Source organism: Alosa pseudoharengus, unplaced genomic scaffold (assembly GCF_046254945.1).
Source record: "Alosa pseudoharengus isolate Yale_2024_CS ecotype anadromous, Long Island Sound unplaced genomic scaffold, YU_APseudo_1.1 YU_APseudo_1.1_scf_11, whole genome shotgun sequence".
NCBI classification, from domain to species: domain Eukaryota; kingdom Metazoa; phylum Chordata; class Actinopteri; order Clupeiformes; family Clupeidae; genus Alosa; species Alosa pseudoharengus.
In genome coordinates, this window is record NW_027468576.1 from 19885269 (window position 1) to 19903160 (window position 17892).

At 42.1% G+C, this 17892-nt stretch overlaps 3 protein-coding genes across 9 annotated transcripts; 1 reads left to right on the top strand and 2 right to left on the bottom strand.

Moving 5' to 3' along the window:
- Positions 1-3: 3 nt before the first annotated feature.
- fpgt (fucose-1-phosphate guanylyltransferase) lies at positions 4-4259 on the bottom strand. 6 transcript variants are annotated; one of them, XM_076278308.1, is made up of 5 exons: positions 4225-4259; positions 4019-4119; positions 2255-2422; positions 2082-2174; positions 4-1415 (listed from the first exon to the last, which is right to left on the bottom strand). In XM_076278308.1, the coding sequence occupies exons 2-5, from the start codon at positions 4089-4091 to the stop codon at positions 10-12; spliced, it is 1740 nt and encodes a 579-aa protein (XP_076134423.1). In that variant the 5' UTR covers positions 4092-4119; positions 4225-4259; the 3' UTR covers positions 4-9. The 6 variants fall into 6 exon arrangements, with proteins under 6 accessions (XP_076134423.1, XP_076134425.1, XP_076134424.1 ...); XM_076278310.1 differs by having other exon boundaries at positions 4019-4114; positions 4225-4247; XM_076278309.1 differs by having other exon boundaries at positions 4210-4234.
- A 601-nt stretch (positions 4260-4860) lies between these two features.
- lrriq3 (leucine-rich repeats and IQ motif containing 3) lies at positions 4861-5821 on the top strand. Its single transcript, XM_076275398.1, has 3 exons — positions 4861-5127; positions 5234-5557; positions 5687-5821. The coding sequence occupies exons 1-3, from the start codon at positions 4861-4863 to the stop codon at positions 5819-5821; spliced, it is 726 nt and encodes a 241-aa protein (XP_076131513.1).
- Positions 5822-6116: 295 nt separating this feature from the next.
- acot11b (acyl-CoA thioesterase 11b) lies at positions 6117-16225 on the bottom strand. Of its 2 annotated transcripts, none has more exons than XM_076278314.1 (16): positions 16110-16225; positions 13784-13998; positions 13025-13094; positions 12866-12926; positions 12639-12740; positions 12214-12343; positions 11059-11215; positions 10805-10924; positions 10539-10677; positions 10280-10335; positions 10073-10139; positions 9915-9998; positions 9690-9823; positions 9471-9602; positions 9177-9303; positions 6117-9076 (listed from the first exon to the last, which is right to left on the bottom strand). In XM_076278314.1, the coding sequence occupies exons 2-16, from the start codon at positions 13971-13973 to the stop codon at positions 8918-8920; spliced, it is 1728 nt and encodes a 575-aa protein (XP_076134429.1). In that variant the 5' UTR covers positions 13974-13998; positions 16110-16225; the 3' UTR covers positions 6117-8917. The 2 variants fall into 2 exon arrangements, with proteins under 2 accessions (XP_076134429.1, XP_076134428.1); XM_076278313.1 differs by having other exon boundaries at positions 12214-12349.
- Positions 16226-17892: the final 1667 nt, after the last annotated feature.

Below are 17892 nucleotides of genomic sequence, written 5' to 3' on the forward strand. Positions count from 1 at the left end.
GGTTGAATGTTACTTCTCCTTCAAAATGTCCTCATAGAGGCCCCTTCTGAACCTCAGCATCTCCTCCAAGTTTTTGTTCTGCAGGGCCTCCTGCAGTGAGACAAGCCTGAGGTCCTTGAGTGCAGTGATCACGGAGCTTCCCTGCGGAGCCTCAACCATCTGCAGGCTCGTGGAGACTGAACTCCTCAGGTCAGAGCACACCGGGAAGATGCAGGCATTCCACAAGCTGCACGCGGATTTGTCTCCAGAGAAACACAGGCTCTCCAGAGGCAGGCCCCAGCGCGCGGCGCACTCCACCAGGCTTTTACCGAAATACTTCAGGGCTGTTGCTTGCGCAGGACTGGACACACTGTGCTTGAGGTTGTCCTTTATGCTAAAAGCGACTGTCACAAAGCCAATGCTCTTGTTTAGGTTGACGGACAGAGAGTGCATGAAGGTCTGGCATGGAACTGACTGTCCAGCATCAAGCAAGCACCCACTGACGATCGACCTTTCACCCACTGTAACATCTGCGCCGAGCTTGGAGTACTCCACTACTGATCCTGCGGACACAACCGCACTGGGGTGCAAAACACTGTGCATAACACACGCCACGGAGGACCCCAGGTCTTCTTTGCAGTCACAGACGCTGAAGGCGACAGGCAGAAGGCCTAGTTCCTCTCTGAGAGTAGGATCCTCAGTCAGGTGGAAGAGGTACTCCTCTGTGGTACCGATGTGATAGAATTTTGAGTTGTTGAGCAGGATGACATTAAGAGGGGTGCCTTTCAGGCAGTGGAATATCTTCTGCCGGATGTCCACCAGACTGCTTTCCTTTTTGGTTACGTTGGCGATGTTGGTAGTGTACTCCACGGTGGCTCCAGGCCCCAGAGCCTGAAGAAAGTCCCCGTACGCATCAACCTCACAAGTTAAAGGCTCAACTTCTTTGAGCATGTTCAGCAGAGTCTCTGAAGTAGAGTAGTCCATGTAGTATGTGCTGTCTGTGTATACAAATTCTGCATCACATATAGACTCACAGCTGTCCTGTCTCTTGCGAACTGCACCTGTTTTATACATTTTATCTACACTTGGCTTGTGCAAAAACTGCTGACATGATGTATATTCCATCTCAGAGACGCCACAGTTTTCCCCTGAATCCAACACGAACACCCCATGGGTCGTACCAATGGTGAGTGAAGATGGGTGGGCCAAAGCTGTGAAACCTGACCTGTTGAACTTGATGCTCTCCCCTTCTGCGATGCTGTACAGTTCAATGTCATCTGCACACGTTACTAACACACCTGGCTTCATGTGGACAGGGAAGTCAACGTATAGAGCCAGCTTGATCTCTAACATCTGATACAGAGGTTCTCCACATGGCAGGGCAGTGAAAATCTTTCCCAATGCACTAGCGTTTGGCAAACGCTGGCTGAATCCACCTGTGGGAACATAGAACCATCATTTAAAACTTGCACGTAGGGCTGCACAATTACTGCAATTGCAATGGAAATATGAACCAACGCAATTACCTATTCACAAAAGCTACAAATAATTGTGCACAGTTAATTTTGTCACATGTATGATATTTATATTCACATCATCCTCCTTGATTGTGCTACTTCTGGTTGGTGAGTGCGTAGTGCGAGGGGCACAGAAACTCTGACTGGTGAGCTCCAAAGTCGGTCGGGGGTTCTCACCAATCAGGGGTGCCACAAATTAAAGAGACATTTGGAATATTGACATTCATTGACTTCATTGACATTCAAAAATCATATCGCAAATCGCAATCACAATATCTGTCAGAAAAATCGCAATTAGATATTTTCCCCAAATAATGCAGCCCTACTTGCACCTCATATCCAAAACTTCCTGTATGATCTATAGTCTTTTCCAGTATGTAGTTTGTCTAAAACAAAATCAAGATGGCTCCAAACATTACAGTATTGTGAGAGAATGCCGCAACTTCACCAACTAACAAGGTGCTTGGATGAAATATCAAGGAATACAGAATCCAGCAAGACAAGTCAAAACTGAATTCACAGTTAAAAGTTTGAAGAAATTTTGGCACAACGGCCTTCACAAAGATAACCCAAACTGACACAAACCCGCATGAATCAGGATCACTCTGAATGAAGATAACGCCTTGCCATATATTTTCTCAAGGTGTTGTAGTGCATAAAGAGTTGAGCCTCCATTTCCTATAATCACAAGGCAAAAGAAGATTTATAAATTGTCAAAACACAGCAAGAGGAATTGAAAGCTAAACTTGGCCACCCACCTATTTTACAGCCAGGTGGATCTGCAAACACGTGATATGGAACGCCAAGTGGTAGCTCTTTTCTGCAGAGTTTCTCTTTGATCTGAAGCTCATAAGCAACTCTCTGATGTTCGTCTACAGCTGTGAGAACGACAAGGTCCCAGAATTCTCCAGGCTTCACCTCTTTACCTGCACATAGTTGATAAAAGTAAATGGACCTAAGCGTCAAGTTTAATTTAACTCATCAGTCTATGATGAATAGATACACTGTGCATACTGTCCAATCATGATATAGTTATTGTTATCCCACCCAAATTCATAGAAATAGCTTTGACATGATGATCGAGAGGGTTTGCAATGAATGGCCCTCACACTACCATGAATGGTCAACATACAACACACTATTATGAATGGCCAACATAGGCTACCAAACCTAGAGTTATCTGACAAACAAAATATGGTGGATCAGGACACACCATACCCAAAGTAATAACATTGAATACTTGTAGAAATGTGTATGCAACGTCAATTCTTTCACAATATTTGTGTTTCACCAGTGTGTTAGCCCAGCGGTCCCAATCACCGGGCCGTGGCCCGGTACCGGGCCGTAGGTTAAGCCTACATGAGTTTAAAAAAAATGCATGCAAACTTAACTCAATTTAATTCGCAATAATGTCACGTTTCTACATGACATAGGCCTATATGCAGTTGTTTGATTGCACGCATGTTTGCATTTTGCAAGGTCTATTTTCTTACATTTGTCTGTCCCGCCTTCAACACTTTACATATTGCCTTAAGCGCCGGGTGTCAAAACTCGCTTACCTGTGTGACATATTCGGGTTGCTTAATGACCTCAACCTGTCACTCCAGGGGAGAATGACGACTGTCTTTAAACTGGCAGATAAAGTCGCTGCATTTAAAGCTGATTTGTGGGGACGAGTGGACCGGGGTGTGTATTTGATATGTTCCAAACAGTAGTGGGGGTTTTGGGAGACTGAGGCAGGGCCCTTCTCTCGCAGCTGGTGCGCGATCACCTTGTTGCGCTTTCAAATGAGTTTGAGCGTTACTTCCCATCCTCCAAAGATCCACGGCAAACCAATGAGTGGGTCCGCAACCCATTTGTCAATCCCGAATAGTCCTAACTTGTCAGCGCAGGAGGAAGAGCAATTGATCGAAATTGCAAATGACGGTGGTCTTAAGAGTGTGTATGAGGAAACCTCTCTGGTAGGTTTTTGGATCAAAACCAAATCATCCCGAGATAGCCGTAAAAGCGCTGAAAACGTTGCTACCATTTCCCACCACGTAGGCCTATCTATGCGAGGCCGGGTTTTCGGCAATGACTGCAACTAAGACCAAATTGCGCAATCGACTGGACATTTCAAACACACTGAGGGTGTCACTATCTTCCATCACCCCCAGATGGAACCATCTTGTTGCAGGGAAACAAGCAGGGCTCCCACTGATTATATTCGTAATGCACGTTTAGTTCCCATGTTTTGTTCCCATATTTTGTTAAACATGTTCACACTTGATAGATGTAGCTTCAAGTTGTTCAATATTCATAGTTCATATTGTTCAATTTTCACTTCTTCAAGTTAACGTTTTTCACATGTTTAAGAGTTCGTTACACTGTTCATACATAACTGGAGCTAGTTATTTTCAAGTAGGCTAATGCATGCACAACACATATGGAACATGGACCCCCCCCGCCGGTCCGTGAAAAAAAAAAGGGAATCAAACCGGTCCATGGTACATAAAAGGTTGGGGACCCCTGTGTTAGCCTACCTCTTCTTCCGTGAAACTTTTTCAGCTTTTTCCTGGTCGACCTTTGCAGTATTTTATTTCCGTGTTCAGCCATGCTTAATGAGATCTCTTTGGGCACTATACTAGACATAGGGATACAACCAGATACATTACAAATGCATTATATGCATGGTAATTTCTAAATTTACTGATAGTGAAATCACAGAGGTTACCCATAGGCAATTTACCCAGTTGAAGCTGCCACAAGATTACTTCCGTGTTTGAATCGCGTCACGTTGTCACATGACTCGTAAACTACTGGTCCACCAGAACACACAACAGTTAATAATTAAAATGTGACGGACGGATACAGAAATATAGAAATAGAAATACAGTAGCGTTGTACAGAAGTGTTGTACAAAGTGGACTCCCGATATCATGCAGCAAACTTTTTCCCCTTATTAGACATTCTCTGCTTTTTCCTTCTTGCTGTCACCCAGTAGTCATGACAACGGTGTAGAGGCGAGTATGTGTTATGAGTACGTGAGATTAGAGAAACCATGGATTAGCTGACGTTACAGGTCAGGTAAAGTTAATATGTTAATAACTTCTGATATACCTCTCGGTATTGCTAAATATTTTGGCACAATTAATTATTATACATTTTATTGATGTATTGTAGTATATTAGTTACATAATAGTTAATAGTCATTAATAGTTAATAATAGTTGTTACATATATTCTGTAACTTGTTTATGTAGGCTACTGCTACTACGTTAACGTTAATGCGATGCCTTAGCCTACTTAACGTGAGGGACCCTTGCAAGCTTTACGTTATTTGTGAATGTTCACTCTGATCTTTTAGTGACACAAAATGTGGCAAAATGGATGTCCTTGATGCTCAGCAGTTTCTCGTAAGCTGCACTGCATCACTAATTGAGCAGCATGGAGTGGTTGAGCAGGAGGGCACGAAAGGTATCGTACAGGAAATTGTGATGGTCAGACTGAGCAACTATATGCTTAAAAATGTGGTCCATTTCGAGTGTTGTCAGTCGTTAAGGATTCGCATCCTTGCCAACAACTTCATTACCAACATAGCTGGTTTGTCAGAATGTGTTCATCTAGTGAAATTAGATCTGAGTGGAAATCAGGTAAGTAGCCTAGATGACAGAGATCCAGACACACAATGTCTTTATTTTTATTATTATTTTGATATGCGGTTCTTTTCAGGAACTTACTTGTCCATGCTAATTTCAGATAACACAATTACCAGATGTAGGCTTTTGGAAGAGGTTTGTGGAACTACAGCTACTAAATCTGCATGACAACAATATGTCAACCAGACAGCATGTTATGGGGTTATCTGGCTGTTCAAACTTGGCTGCCCTGAGCCTGCATAACACACCCTTGAGTTTAAGGGGAAACTACAGGCACTGTATGGTCAACAGCTTGTGGTCACTGAAGGCTTTAGACAAGTATGTCATTTCTGATGAGGAGATCATTGAAGGCTGTACCATCCTTCATAAATTCAAACAAATGACCCCTCATTTAGCAATCGATCTTCACCCTTCCTCAAAAATGGTAGGTGCTGGAATTTCACAGTTCACAATTATGAAGTTAATACCATGTGCAGTAAAGTGTATTTGTGTGTACTATGTGTATACTATACAGTTTCATTGCTTGCACTGAATGCCCTGTCTGTAACCTCAGGAGCCCTTCAAGAGTGAAATGAAGTTAGTCATGAAGACAATCTCAAAGATTAATCAGATCCAAGCACATTATTCCCCAACTTTAATCATCCAAAAATGGTTCAGAGGTCATCTTACCAGGAAAAGTCTTGGGTAAAGAACTTTAATGTTTCAATATTACTCTCATATTTACAAATGTGGCAGATGCCTTTATCCATACACTTTTACCTTCAGTCCAGTAGAACCTCAACACAACTGTGAAGTAGGGTACGAATAGTATTGAGGTGCTGTTTTATAATTTTGACAAGTGCCGCTTTGGCACCCTTAAAGGTGCTCTAAGCGATGTTACGCGGTTTCTAAGCTAAAACATTTTTTGCCACATACATCACCATCCACTAGTTGCCTCTGCCCTGAATACAATGTAAAAAAAAACCAGTCTCTGTACATTAGGCTGGTGAGAAATGTTTTATATGACATGTTAATGCATATTTATACTGTATATCACATTGTCAGCATCACAAGTTCAACATGGCATTGGAGAAAGATAAAAAAACAGCTTTCACCCATCGTTTCTGAAGCCACAATTACTGATGACCCTCTTTATTCTGACAAATGGCCAACCATGGTTGGCAAACATATGGATGTGAGTTCGTTCAATACAAATTATGACGGTTATGTAATGAGAACTTTAAATTAAGTTAATTTGATTATGTAATTTAAACATTAAGTTAAAGGTACCAGACAATCTGAATAAAGGTTGGCATTGTTGATTTAATTTATTTGCCACTCAGGATCAGTATGAAGGGGATGTGAAAATGAAGCTTTTAATGAACTTGCTCACTGGTACTGCAGAGGTAAGATGAGCAAAGGCATTTATAATATTGTAGAGTTACTTAATCATTCTGAAAGACAATAGACATTTTACCTTGTTGCAGGTTGTACGTGAAGAACAGGCTCTTTCATCTACTATTAAAAAACTGAAAGCCTGTACCCCTCCACCCCCCCAGAACAGTAAAGTTTTAAGCACACCCAAAGAGAAAGGTAATGTGTCTTTCCTGTTGTTATCAAATATGGCTGGCAGTTTGAATCAAAATCACATTTCCTATGTCACATACCTGGACAGATGTCACAGATCTATCGGAGGAGCTGCAAAGCCTGGCACTCGAGATGACAGAAATCCACCTGTATGGCTACAAGGCCGTCCTCCACCAGACGGACCCTGTCACCAACATGCACCTCTCGCGCCAGCAGGACGGCAAGGACGTCCGGAGGGACCTCGGCCTGCTCCACAGCCTAAAACCGAGCCCCAAGAAGCCGCCGCACCCTCACCGCCCCATAGTCACTGCAGAGCAGCGGCTGACGGACCGCTGCCATGCCGGCATCAACCTGGAGGTCTTCAACATAGTCGAGCGAGCCAACCGGGCGCGTGAGCGCGACGAGGTGCACAGGAAGAGGGCCGAGCACGTCACGCAGGCCCAGGCGAGGAGGGAGGAGGCGCGGGAGTACAGGGACATGGTCATGGAGGGCCGGCGGAAGGAGGTGCTGCAGCAGAGGGAACAGGAGCAGGTGGAGCTGCAGGACGCGCTGCTGCGGCTGAAGGCCAACCAGAACCGAGAGGCGCAGGCGGCCAGGGAGAGGCACGCACTGTGCCTGGAGACGAGGAAGCTCAAGCAGCTGGAGCAGGCCAAGACGGGCGATTTCTGCTGCCGCCACCTCTCCCTGTGCAAGGTCATCGTCAAACAGCAGGACCGACAGAGGCGTAAAGTTATAATGGACGAGAGACAAAGCCTTGTGACGTCCACCCGGGCACATGTAGCCAAGCAAAAGCAGCTGATCCAGAAGTACTTTGAGCGCAGGTAAAAAACAACACCTTTATGGTCCTTTTCATGTGAAACTGATGCTTTCACATGCTGTTTTTAACATCGCTTGTTATTGTTGCATGTTGTTCTAGGAAACAGTCGATTAAGGAGAGTACCATGATTTCTCGAATGACACTCGACTCCTACAAGCTGAAGGTGCACAATAACTTGCTCCGGGCAGCCAAGGTCCGGGTGGCGAGGATGAAATCCAGTCATGCAAAGACAGCAGCCAGGAAAACACTGGTGCTTGAGAGAACCACTTAAAGAAACACATATCATAAACACCACAGTTAAAAAAGGGAACAGATAAACCATCAGAGAAATGTGGCTCTTTCCTTATAGTCTTTAGTCTTTAAAAAATACTTCTCCAAATATCATATTTTTTTGCACATCAATCCACATTAATCCACATCATGTTATCATTCATGTACAGACACATCAAACACCTGAAGTACATATGTATATATATAATCTTTCATATGCAAAATGATGCCTGTATTGTCTTGGTAAACTTGGTGCATTTTATCTGATGCCAACCAAAACTTTGAAACGGAAAGGAACTGAAAAACATGTAATTTTTTGCCCCAAAACACAAACTTGCTTCTTCCCCCGCAACATTAATGTAATTATTAAGGTGTTGGCATAGAGAATACTTGAGTCAGACTTGCAGTGTTCCCATGCAGCGTTTGATTGCATTGGGACTGTGTGTGTGCTGTGCATCTTGCTGGGCTTACAATTGCCCAAAAATAATTTTACCAAATATTAAGACACTTGCTCAGGGCTTTGGAATTGTATTGTCTGTTTTTCTGTGAATCATATCCTTAGGATGACTATGTTGCTGTTGAGGACAGAAGCATTTTACTTTTACTGGCACCACAAACGACATAACTGCAGTTCAGAGGAAGGGATCCAAGTGTGTGATCATAAACATGTGTCTGAGTTAATGGTGTTGAATTAGATGTTGGAAACCTACATCTAATTGACAATATTGAAATTCCCTATGGTATAACAACTACTCATGCTTTTAATACCTTAAGGGCTGTAAAGTGCTGTGATTTCCTACACAATATTACTGCATGAAACCTGTAACAAAGCATGACATTGCTTCAAGCTGACCTTAGTTTACAATAAACCAACTAACATCTTCAAAAACATTTTTTTGACCATAAAAACATTACATTTTCAGGAAAATGTCAGGACATAAGCCACTGCAGAAAAGGAATTGTACTAAATAATATAATAATATATCATAAATAATTTATCATAGCATGGGAATCGATACTGGCTACAGTAGGTAAGTGAAATGAGGAGTCTAATTCAGTCAGGGCAAGAGTTAGGAGTGTCAGCGATATCAGCTTCTGCTGCTGAAGAAGAGACTCATCATCCTGGATTCTTCAGAGTTCAGAGGGGGAATGGGACCCCAGGCTGTCTCTGTTCCTCTCAAGAAACTCGCTGCAAGAGGAAAAGGTGTTGTAGAACATTGAGGAGAGTCCAGCGATATCAGTGGAGATGTAAGGCAAGACACCCGGCGTGGCCTGGTTGTAGTAGGAGATCTGAGAACCATACAGATGGAATACATGTCAAAATGGTGCCGATCTCTCATGAACACTGCTGTATCTTTTTATCCAGTAGGAAGTTGTTTTTTTTTCACACCTTACTAAGGTTGTCTGACTCTTCCGAAATACTGAAACCAGCACAGAGGACCTCTCCTCGGTTTAAGTCCTCTGTTGGTGGATGAGTGGGCAGCGTCACAGAGCGCAGGGCGATCAAGTAAGGCTCACTGAGGAGGGATAAGCAGAGGGAGAGAGAGTGAGTGGCCGTTGAGGCTGTAAGGCAATTGAGGTGGACTGTCAGAGAGTGAGAGTACTCTCTGGGGGGTTCTGTGAAGCCTTGATTAGGTTGCTAAAGCTACTGAGAAAAAGTGGTGCTTTTCTTAGAATTCCCCACCTCGGGTCACATGGACGCCTCCGTGAGGCCAGCATAATGAAGTCTTGGTCTTTTCCCCCCTTCCTGACAGAGGGAGTGACCACTCGGTAGATGGTGTCATCCTCATCAGCTTGGTTTATTACTTCGCATTCCCTAATAATAACATTATTATAAAAATGCTATAGAAAATACATATACTAATATCTATATTGATATGTACATATTTGTAATAACACTTACTTATAATGCCTATCCCATTCCTTCCTGCGCGTCAGATCGGACAAAAGCACAAACACTTGTTCTGCTGGGACGTTTACATGTGTCTCCACTTTAAAACACAACTTCTGGTTCTCCTCTAATGTATACAAGCTCACCTAGGGATAAAATGGTAAATTTTCAATTAAATTACCATTTATTAATTTACTAATTATCCATAATAAAGAAACATTTGCAACTAGTTCCAACCTTATATTTTTCTGAGTTCAATGCCCAGTTGCCCCGTGCAGACAACAGTTTTAAGGCAGACACATTGTTGTAACTGAGGTACATCTGTTGAAGAAAACAATGTTAGGTAAAAGGTCAACCATTTTGACATGTCAAGTGCATTACAAGTGCAGGGCTACCTGATTACTGGGGTCCCAAGGAACAGATAATGGCACTTCAGTATGCTTGCAGGAAATTATGTACTTTCTAAAACAAACACAGTGTAGATGAACCAAAATGTTGGTAGAGTAACAATGTAGAGATGGAAATTGTCTAGACTCTATATTCAATATCTACAGACAATCTCAATGCTGCTTAAAAAAACTATTATTGTTACCACCACACACCTGTCCAGTCTAATTTTCTTCCTGGCAATGGCTTCCTGGTACCGGCGCTTCCCATCCTGTGGACGCAGTAAGACTCAGGAATCAGTGTTTGTGAGAAAAACAAGACCATTTTTCAGCTGCTGAGCTGAAAAACAATCCAGTATTAGGGGGATATTTGGGGATAAGCACCACTGACATTTTCAGTTTTGAGGAATGCAGCTAATTCTCCACATAGTTTGGAATGTACAGTATCAGCCCGGTGGCATTAACATGGTCTTACCACTGGTACAGGTCGAATGCGGGGCAATGTGCGCGGTTTCTTGTCACTGTCCAGCACCTCAAATGTCATGAAGGCACTGTTGATATGGCGAAGTGGCTCGCCTCCTTGGTATGCTTCTGCACACACTCCCACCTCCATGCTGTGGTTTTACAAAGACAGTACTGTCAGACTTGATGTAACATTGACATTGCTATTACAGTAGAGGGTTTAATTAAATATATTAATGATAGTAATAACTGGTACACTTGTATTTTGAAGAGAACTACCTTTTCTTGAAGGCGTTGTTAACAATTGCCTTTAAAACCAAGCGGTCACCTATGTGAGAGGGGCCTCGAAAGTGGAACATGTCAATCGTCCTCAGAGTCGGGTGGGCATTACACAGTCGGCTGAAAGATGGAAAAAGATGGTCAGAATAGTCAAAGTCAAAGAAAAGTCAGAGTCACTTTCCATCTCTGGCAGTCTAATAAGCAAAATGACACAATAAGCCTATTATGGCGTATTGTTGTTCCCTGTGATTCACCTGGCTGCAATGGTGGCCACATTCTCCATCCAGGCCATTATCTGTCCCCCGAACGTGCTGACTTGGTGGTTGGCATGGGGTGGCAGGACCAGCTCCACACTCTCCACCCTGGTGCGTTCAGCTGGCACTGAACCCTGATGCTCCTCACATTCAGGAGCTGAGGGGCAAGCATACGCCCCCCAAAAAACAAATAACTGCATATAATATGGAGTAATTGCTTCAGACAGCTTATCCTGTATTTCCTAACCTTAAAGGCTTAGGTCACTCTTTCGGCATGTAATGTATGGTGCAAGACACTTAATCATGGGGCGAAAACCTTTGGAAACGTTTAAGTCCTCAGTTCTGTAAGGCAAGCAAAGGGAGGTGTGATGGGTGCAATCAGCTGAGCCAGTGCAGTGGCACTGCAGTAAAAGCATGGCAGGAGATTTACTGAGTCAACTTCTCTTTCAACTTCCCTTTAGTCATGCATTTACATTTTGCATTAAGTCATCTGGCAGATACGTTTAAGGAATGTACGAATGAGGCACAATGAGCACGGAGCAAATGAATGCAACAAAATGCCATGGAAGTTCATTTGAATTCTAACACGAACACCAGACAGTATAAGAGTTAATTTCAGATGCAAAACAAACTTAATGTCAAACCTAAAGCTAAAGAGTTAAAGCGTAACTCTTTTTGTAAATATACCCGAGTCAAACTTACATTTAAAAGCATAATTAGGACGGAAGTGCCACTTTTAAGGTTGATCTTTCTTATTGTCATTTTCAGGTCAAATGGCCTTTTGAATTGGAGTGCTAGGAATACTACTATTTTGATGCGATCATATTATGATGATGGCTATTTTTAAAACACTAAGAAGGCTCGACACAACATGAAACTTTACTCAAAGTATCACCAGGTTCACTACACATGAACTCAAGCATTGAGAACATTGTTTGTGTACACAGCGTTTACTAAAAAGAAAGGTTTTGTACAAGTGCAGTAAACTCTGTGTACACAAACAATGTTCTCAATGCTTGAGTAATTATGCTTTAAAAACACAAGTTTGACTCGGTTACATTCACAAAAAGACCCTAGGCTGCATTTTGGCGAGAGTTACGCTTTAAGAGACCTTCTCTTCAGGTGAGTTAAGTGAGGTGAGTTATGGTTCTGTACCTGTCTGAGACGTGCTGCTGCTGAGCAGGTCGTTGATGATCTCTGCATGAATGAGCCGCATCCTCCTCCTCTCCGCTGCTAGGCTGTACTCCATCTGCTCAGCTTGTGTGAGCGGGATCACCTGTTTCAGCTGGACCTGCACACAGTCACACAGGTGACAGAGTGTGAGAGCCCATGGACTGACTGCCACAACATGAGTCATTGTCTTTAAAATAGTATTCCGACAACTATGAATGAACTTCTGTTGGTCAGGAGTTGACATTTTGAAAGACTTAAAAAAGTTGTTTATACAAATTGTTTTTAAACTGCGTCTGCCTTTCTACTGTCCCATTTTAGCTGTTAGTGTTATGTATAAATCATCCCTTGATGATGTTTGAACAACAGGTTACGACACATTTATATCTAGAACTGAACAACACCCTCACCTTCCCCGCTTCTGTTCGCCGTGCAACAAATGTGGCAAATGCATGGCACACCTTGCACTGCTGATCGCTAAAAAGGTCCTCGCAGCTAACCACGATACCGACCTGAGGAGAATTAAAATTACTGACATTAACACTTCACAATAAGCACAAAATACACCTTTGTATAAATCCACTGAAATATGAAATTAATTAATTATAAATTATGTCATACACATGTAAAAAACTACCTCCATGCTAGATGTGAATGCCCTGTTCACTTTGGCTTTGATGTGGACAACTTGCCCAACACTAGAGAGAGATATAAAACAGTAATAAATAATAACAATCTAATTTATGCTTATTCATTTAAGAAGTGTAAAATGTGCTTAGATTGCGGTGAATTTTACCTAATGGTGTGTTCAAAGTGTATATCATCAACAGAGGCAGTTACACAGGAACATCCGGCATGCCTTTCAGCTGTGGCAAAGGAAATGAATTACAGTAATTTCACAATATACCACAAAAATCTGCAGTATAACAAATAAACTACAAATACTTATGACTGTCTAAACGTTGAGATACACAAGAAATTGTTTACAGGACAAAATACATTCAACAATTCAACATTACAGGCTAACTTGTTGTGATTCGTCATTCGGTACATTTCAAGCAACAGGCCATGATTGACATATCTATGATAAGATAAAGCCTTCAAAATCAGTGTAAAATAGCCTTTCGTGGCCATTCAGTAGCTAGCTCCTTCAGTCTTTGATGGCGGTTTGTTTAAACAAGAGGAGTGGTGGGTCATCTGTGTTTTCCTAACCAACATGTTTACACAGAGCAGGTGGAACAGGTTTATAGCTCCAGGTCTGTAAGACATTTACAGTCAACTTGGAGAGCTGCAGAGTGCATTCTGTGTTGTGTTCCTCTCAAAACAAAACGTCGGAGTCCAAACACATCCAGTGAGAAAACGGTATAGTCCTCCTCTCCTGACATCTCTCCTGTCCCATGTTGTCCATTCAATGTTTTTCTAAATTAAATCGTTGCTGCTGTCTTGACCAGGACTTCCCTGGCAGAAGAGACATTGTGTCTCAATGGGACCTTCCTGGCTAAATAAAGATTAAATAAAATAAAAAAAAAAATCTTCAATCCCTTGGGGAGCTTACCTGAGAGGCAGGCAGTGGAGTCCATCCACTTGAGCAGCTGGCCTGCGCTGAGCTCCCCGCAGTGGTTGGCATGGCAGGGCAGCACGATCTGGCTCATCTTCACCTCCGTGGGGTTCCTGTACACATCGCCGTTCTCCAGGATGAACAGGGGCTCCTCAAGGAGCTCCGACTCCCAGTCCTCGGAGGCCATGGCTGTATTAAGGAGGCTGAAATTTCTGCCCAAGTTTATACAGTAAACAGTGAATTAGCTGACACTGACCAGCAGTAACAGAGTTGGACACAGCAAACACAAGGGGCACGAAAGGAGAAGGTTGTGTTCACAGTTGGCAGTGTTGTGTTCTGTATTACCACATCAAAGGATTTGAACAAGTCTTCATGTCCATAATAATAACAGTTTCATGCACTCACATGTTTGAAAGATTAATTAGGCCTACTTCAAGTAGGATTTTGAAGATTATAGACTTTTTCACTTTCAGAAGAATTAGTACTTGAAAGAGACCATTTTGCAATACACATGTAATTGTGGGAATAACTGAGCAGAACAGCTGGCATCACATACTGTATGCCTTTTGCAAAGTACACAAATAACGTGTGCAAATTCAACAAAACAAAAAGGCTTTAGAAAACGTACCACACAACTTAGAAAACATATACTGTAGGCCTACAGTAGGCTGTCCAGGATAATGACATAATGACATTTAGGACATTTTGGAGCTGGGCTAGCGTGCAGTATCCTGAACGTTGTGGGTTCAACTCCCGGCCTCCACCGTTGTGCCCTTGAGCAAGGCACTTAACCCCAAATTGCTCTGGGGACAATGTAATCCCTTGTAATATAGTTGACATAAGTCACTTTTCACTTTGGACAACAGTGTCTACTAAATGAATAATTGTATAAATGAAGGAGTCAGACAATAAGCTCCAGTGATGTCTTCCCCTTTTATCTGCTATCAGTGTTTCCCATATATTGACTTATTTGTGGCAGCCCACCACAATATCAACATTGACCACCACATAATGATTTTCCAGGTTGTACTAAATTGTACTTAAATCTGGTTAGTATCATAACCACGCTGCGCTAATTTGCTAAAAACTGTTGCATACAAGTTTATTCTGCAAACCTACCACCTATAGAATCCAATTCTGTGGGAAACACTGGCTATCAAATGTATGACAACTTCATATCTAAATAACAGTCTATATTTTTAATCATGTTGATTTCAGACACTTAATTTCTTTACCACAAATAAATAAAAAAACAAACATGTTTCAAATATTTCAGATTGTTTTCCTGCCTCAGTGCTGTATTCAGTATTAAGAACCTAGATCTACAAGTTACAAGTGTAGGCTAATGCCAGTCAATAATGAAGCATCATTGTAATCTATTTAACATTGAGTGCTTGTCTCAAAAACACAGTAGGCTATGTCTAGCACACTGATTATATGCCACAAATTCAGAAAAACAGATCAATGCCCAATGTCTCCCACTATAATTCACTATGAATTATTTGTACTAACATTGTTGACCATTTTGATTTCCTAACTGACACTGGCAAATCAATTCACTTCATTCGTATCACTCTCTGAAATCAGAAGACCATAACTGTTTTGAAAAACAAAGACAAACTTAAATCCAGAGTTGGGCATGTGCCACAAAGCTGACAATGGCTGGATTGTGTTTAAGCTTATAGCGAGGGCAACTTGCAAGACTGCCACTTCTCCACGTCTCCTCAGACTTTTCAACCGGGAGGCTCCGCGTTAGTCAAAGTCACGCACAATTCTCTGGCAGAAAATTCCCCAACTTGCGCTTTAGATCAAAACGATCCAATTTTACAGCACAGTCCTGCATGGAAAATGGCCTACATTTGTTACAGCGCATATTCGAAAAACTATTTTCACGGCGTAGCACTGAATACCAAGCGTTCTTCTAGGACTAGGCTACCAGCTCACATGGCCTGGTCACCTGTCTGTCGTGCCTTCTTTAAATCCACGACATTCCCCGACCTCCAACCAAACATCACTTTGTCTGTATAGCCATTGCATTACTATTCTTAGACAGCAAAGACGAGTTAGTCCACAATAGGAAGGTTATTCACATAAAACGAATATGCGTCTTAATTCAGTTACTAAATAGTTTGAATAACTTTAATAAGGCATAGACACAGGCTATACAACAACTGGCATAGGCTATACAGTAAAAACAGACTTATCACTCTTTGGCTTTGGATGTGTTCTACATTCATTGCTTGATTCAGTTATTTCAGTAATAACGTTTAACGTGATTTGAACTGAGGTACAAACATAGTTCAAATCAATAAAAAGGACTTACTAAAAGTGTCCAGAGTGATTTCTCGTCATATTTGTATGTGGCTTCTTCTGATTCCCAAGACTTTGGATGAAAACATTTACCGGGGCACTCCACCGTCTACCAACTACAACCGCATGCATGCCGTGGCCTGTAAGCGAACGACCATAACAGACCTCCCTAAAAAGATTGCGTTACAGTTCCGCCCATCAATTTTTTAAAGGTAGAACGGAGTAGTTGCAAAAAGCCTACACATCATCCACTTGCTAATCTACGTGTAATTTTAAAATAGCCTAGGCCTACGGTAGGAGCTGGTATTGACCTCTCCAGAATAAGTCCCGCCTCCGTAACTTCCGTATCCATCCAACTTCCGGGCGTGGATTGTCTATGGGAAATAACATGGCGTTTCGAAATATCATACCGGTAAAACATCTGTAGGTAGCGAAGTTGAAAAAGCTGGTGGGCAGATTGGCCTACACACTTTTGCCATATAGTTTCCACTGGATTTTTTGATTGTCGGTGCCGTTTAAGTAGTATACTATAGACAATACTACTTAAACGGCACCGAAAATCAAAAAATCCAGTGGAAACTAGATGGCAGAAGTGTGTAGGCCAATCTGCCCAGCAGCTTTTTCTACTTTGTCACCTACAGAGTTTGACAGGTACGATCTTTCAAAACGCCATGTTATTTCCCATAGACAATCCACGCACGGAAGTTGGATGGATACGGAAGTTAGGAGGCGGGATATATTCTGGAGAGGTCTATTTTGTTGCGAAATATCGCCACATTTACTCCTTTTGAGTTTTTGTTGAACGCGTCACAAAGACTGTCTATCAAAGACAGAAAGAACGAAAAGAAAGAAAGCGAGAGAGAGAGAGAGAGAGAGAGAGGGTAGTGAAGTATGGGGTCCACTCAGTCATCATAGCTATACTCACTAGGACAAACACACAATAGAATCCCTACATGCTGAGTTCTGCAGATACATTCTACAAGTACAGAGAAAAACACCAACAAATGCATGTAGAGCTGAATTAGGTAGATACCCACTAATCATTAACATCAACAAAAGAGCACTCAATTTTCTGAATCACCTTAAATCCAGCCCACAAGACACCCTTCATTCTAAAGCCCTCCAAACCCAAGAGCTGAACCCAGAAAAAAGTCCCCTACACCAGTTGTTGCAGAGACTAACTGCCTTGCCACACACCCACTCTGATCAGTCTCACAACAACACTGTTTTCCAAAAACCAATCAGAATAAACCAAATTATGAAACAATGTAAAGAAGCCTATTTGGACTATTGGAAAGAAGAAACAAAAAATCAAGTTAGATTACAATGCTATCTGGCCCTAAACCGAGAATATAAATTAGCAGAATATCTTAATACTGTCAGAGATAGAAAACAGAGACTGACCCTAACCAAGTACAGGCTAAGTGACCACAAATTGGAAATCGAAAAAGGAAGACTCAGGAAATCATGGCAACCAAAAGAACACAGAATATGTGGTTACTGCATGGCAGGTGAGGTCGAGACAGAGATGCACTTCCTCCTACAATGTACATCCTTCAATCAAACAAGAAACCTTTTCTTCAACAAATTTAACTCAGAAATTCCTAATTTTAATGAACTTAATGACATATCAAAATTAAAGATATTATTAGAAGGAGATAAAGCATATCTTGCTGCCCAATATGTATCAACATGCCACAATCTGAGGGACAATGAGTGACCTGTATCGTCAAAGAAACAGACACACAGACACATTCAGACAGGTGCGCACACACGCGCGCACACACACACACACA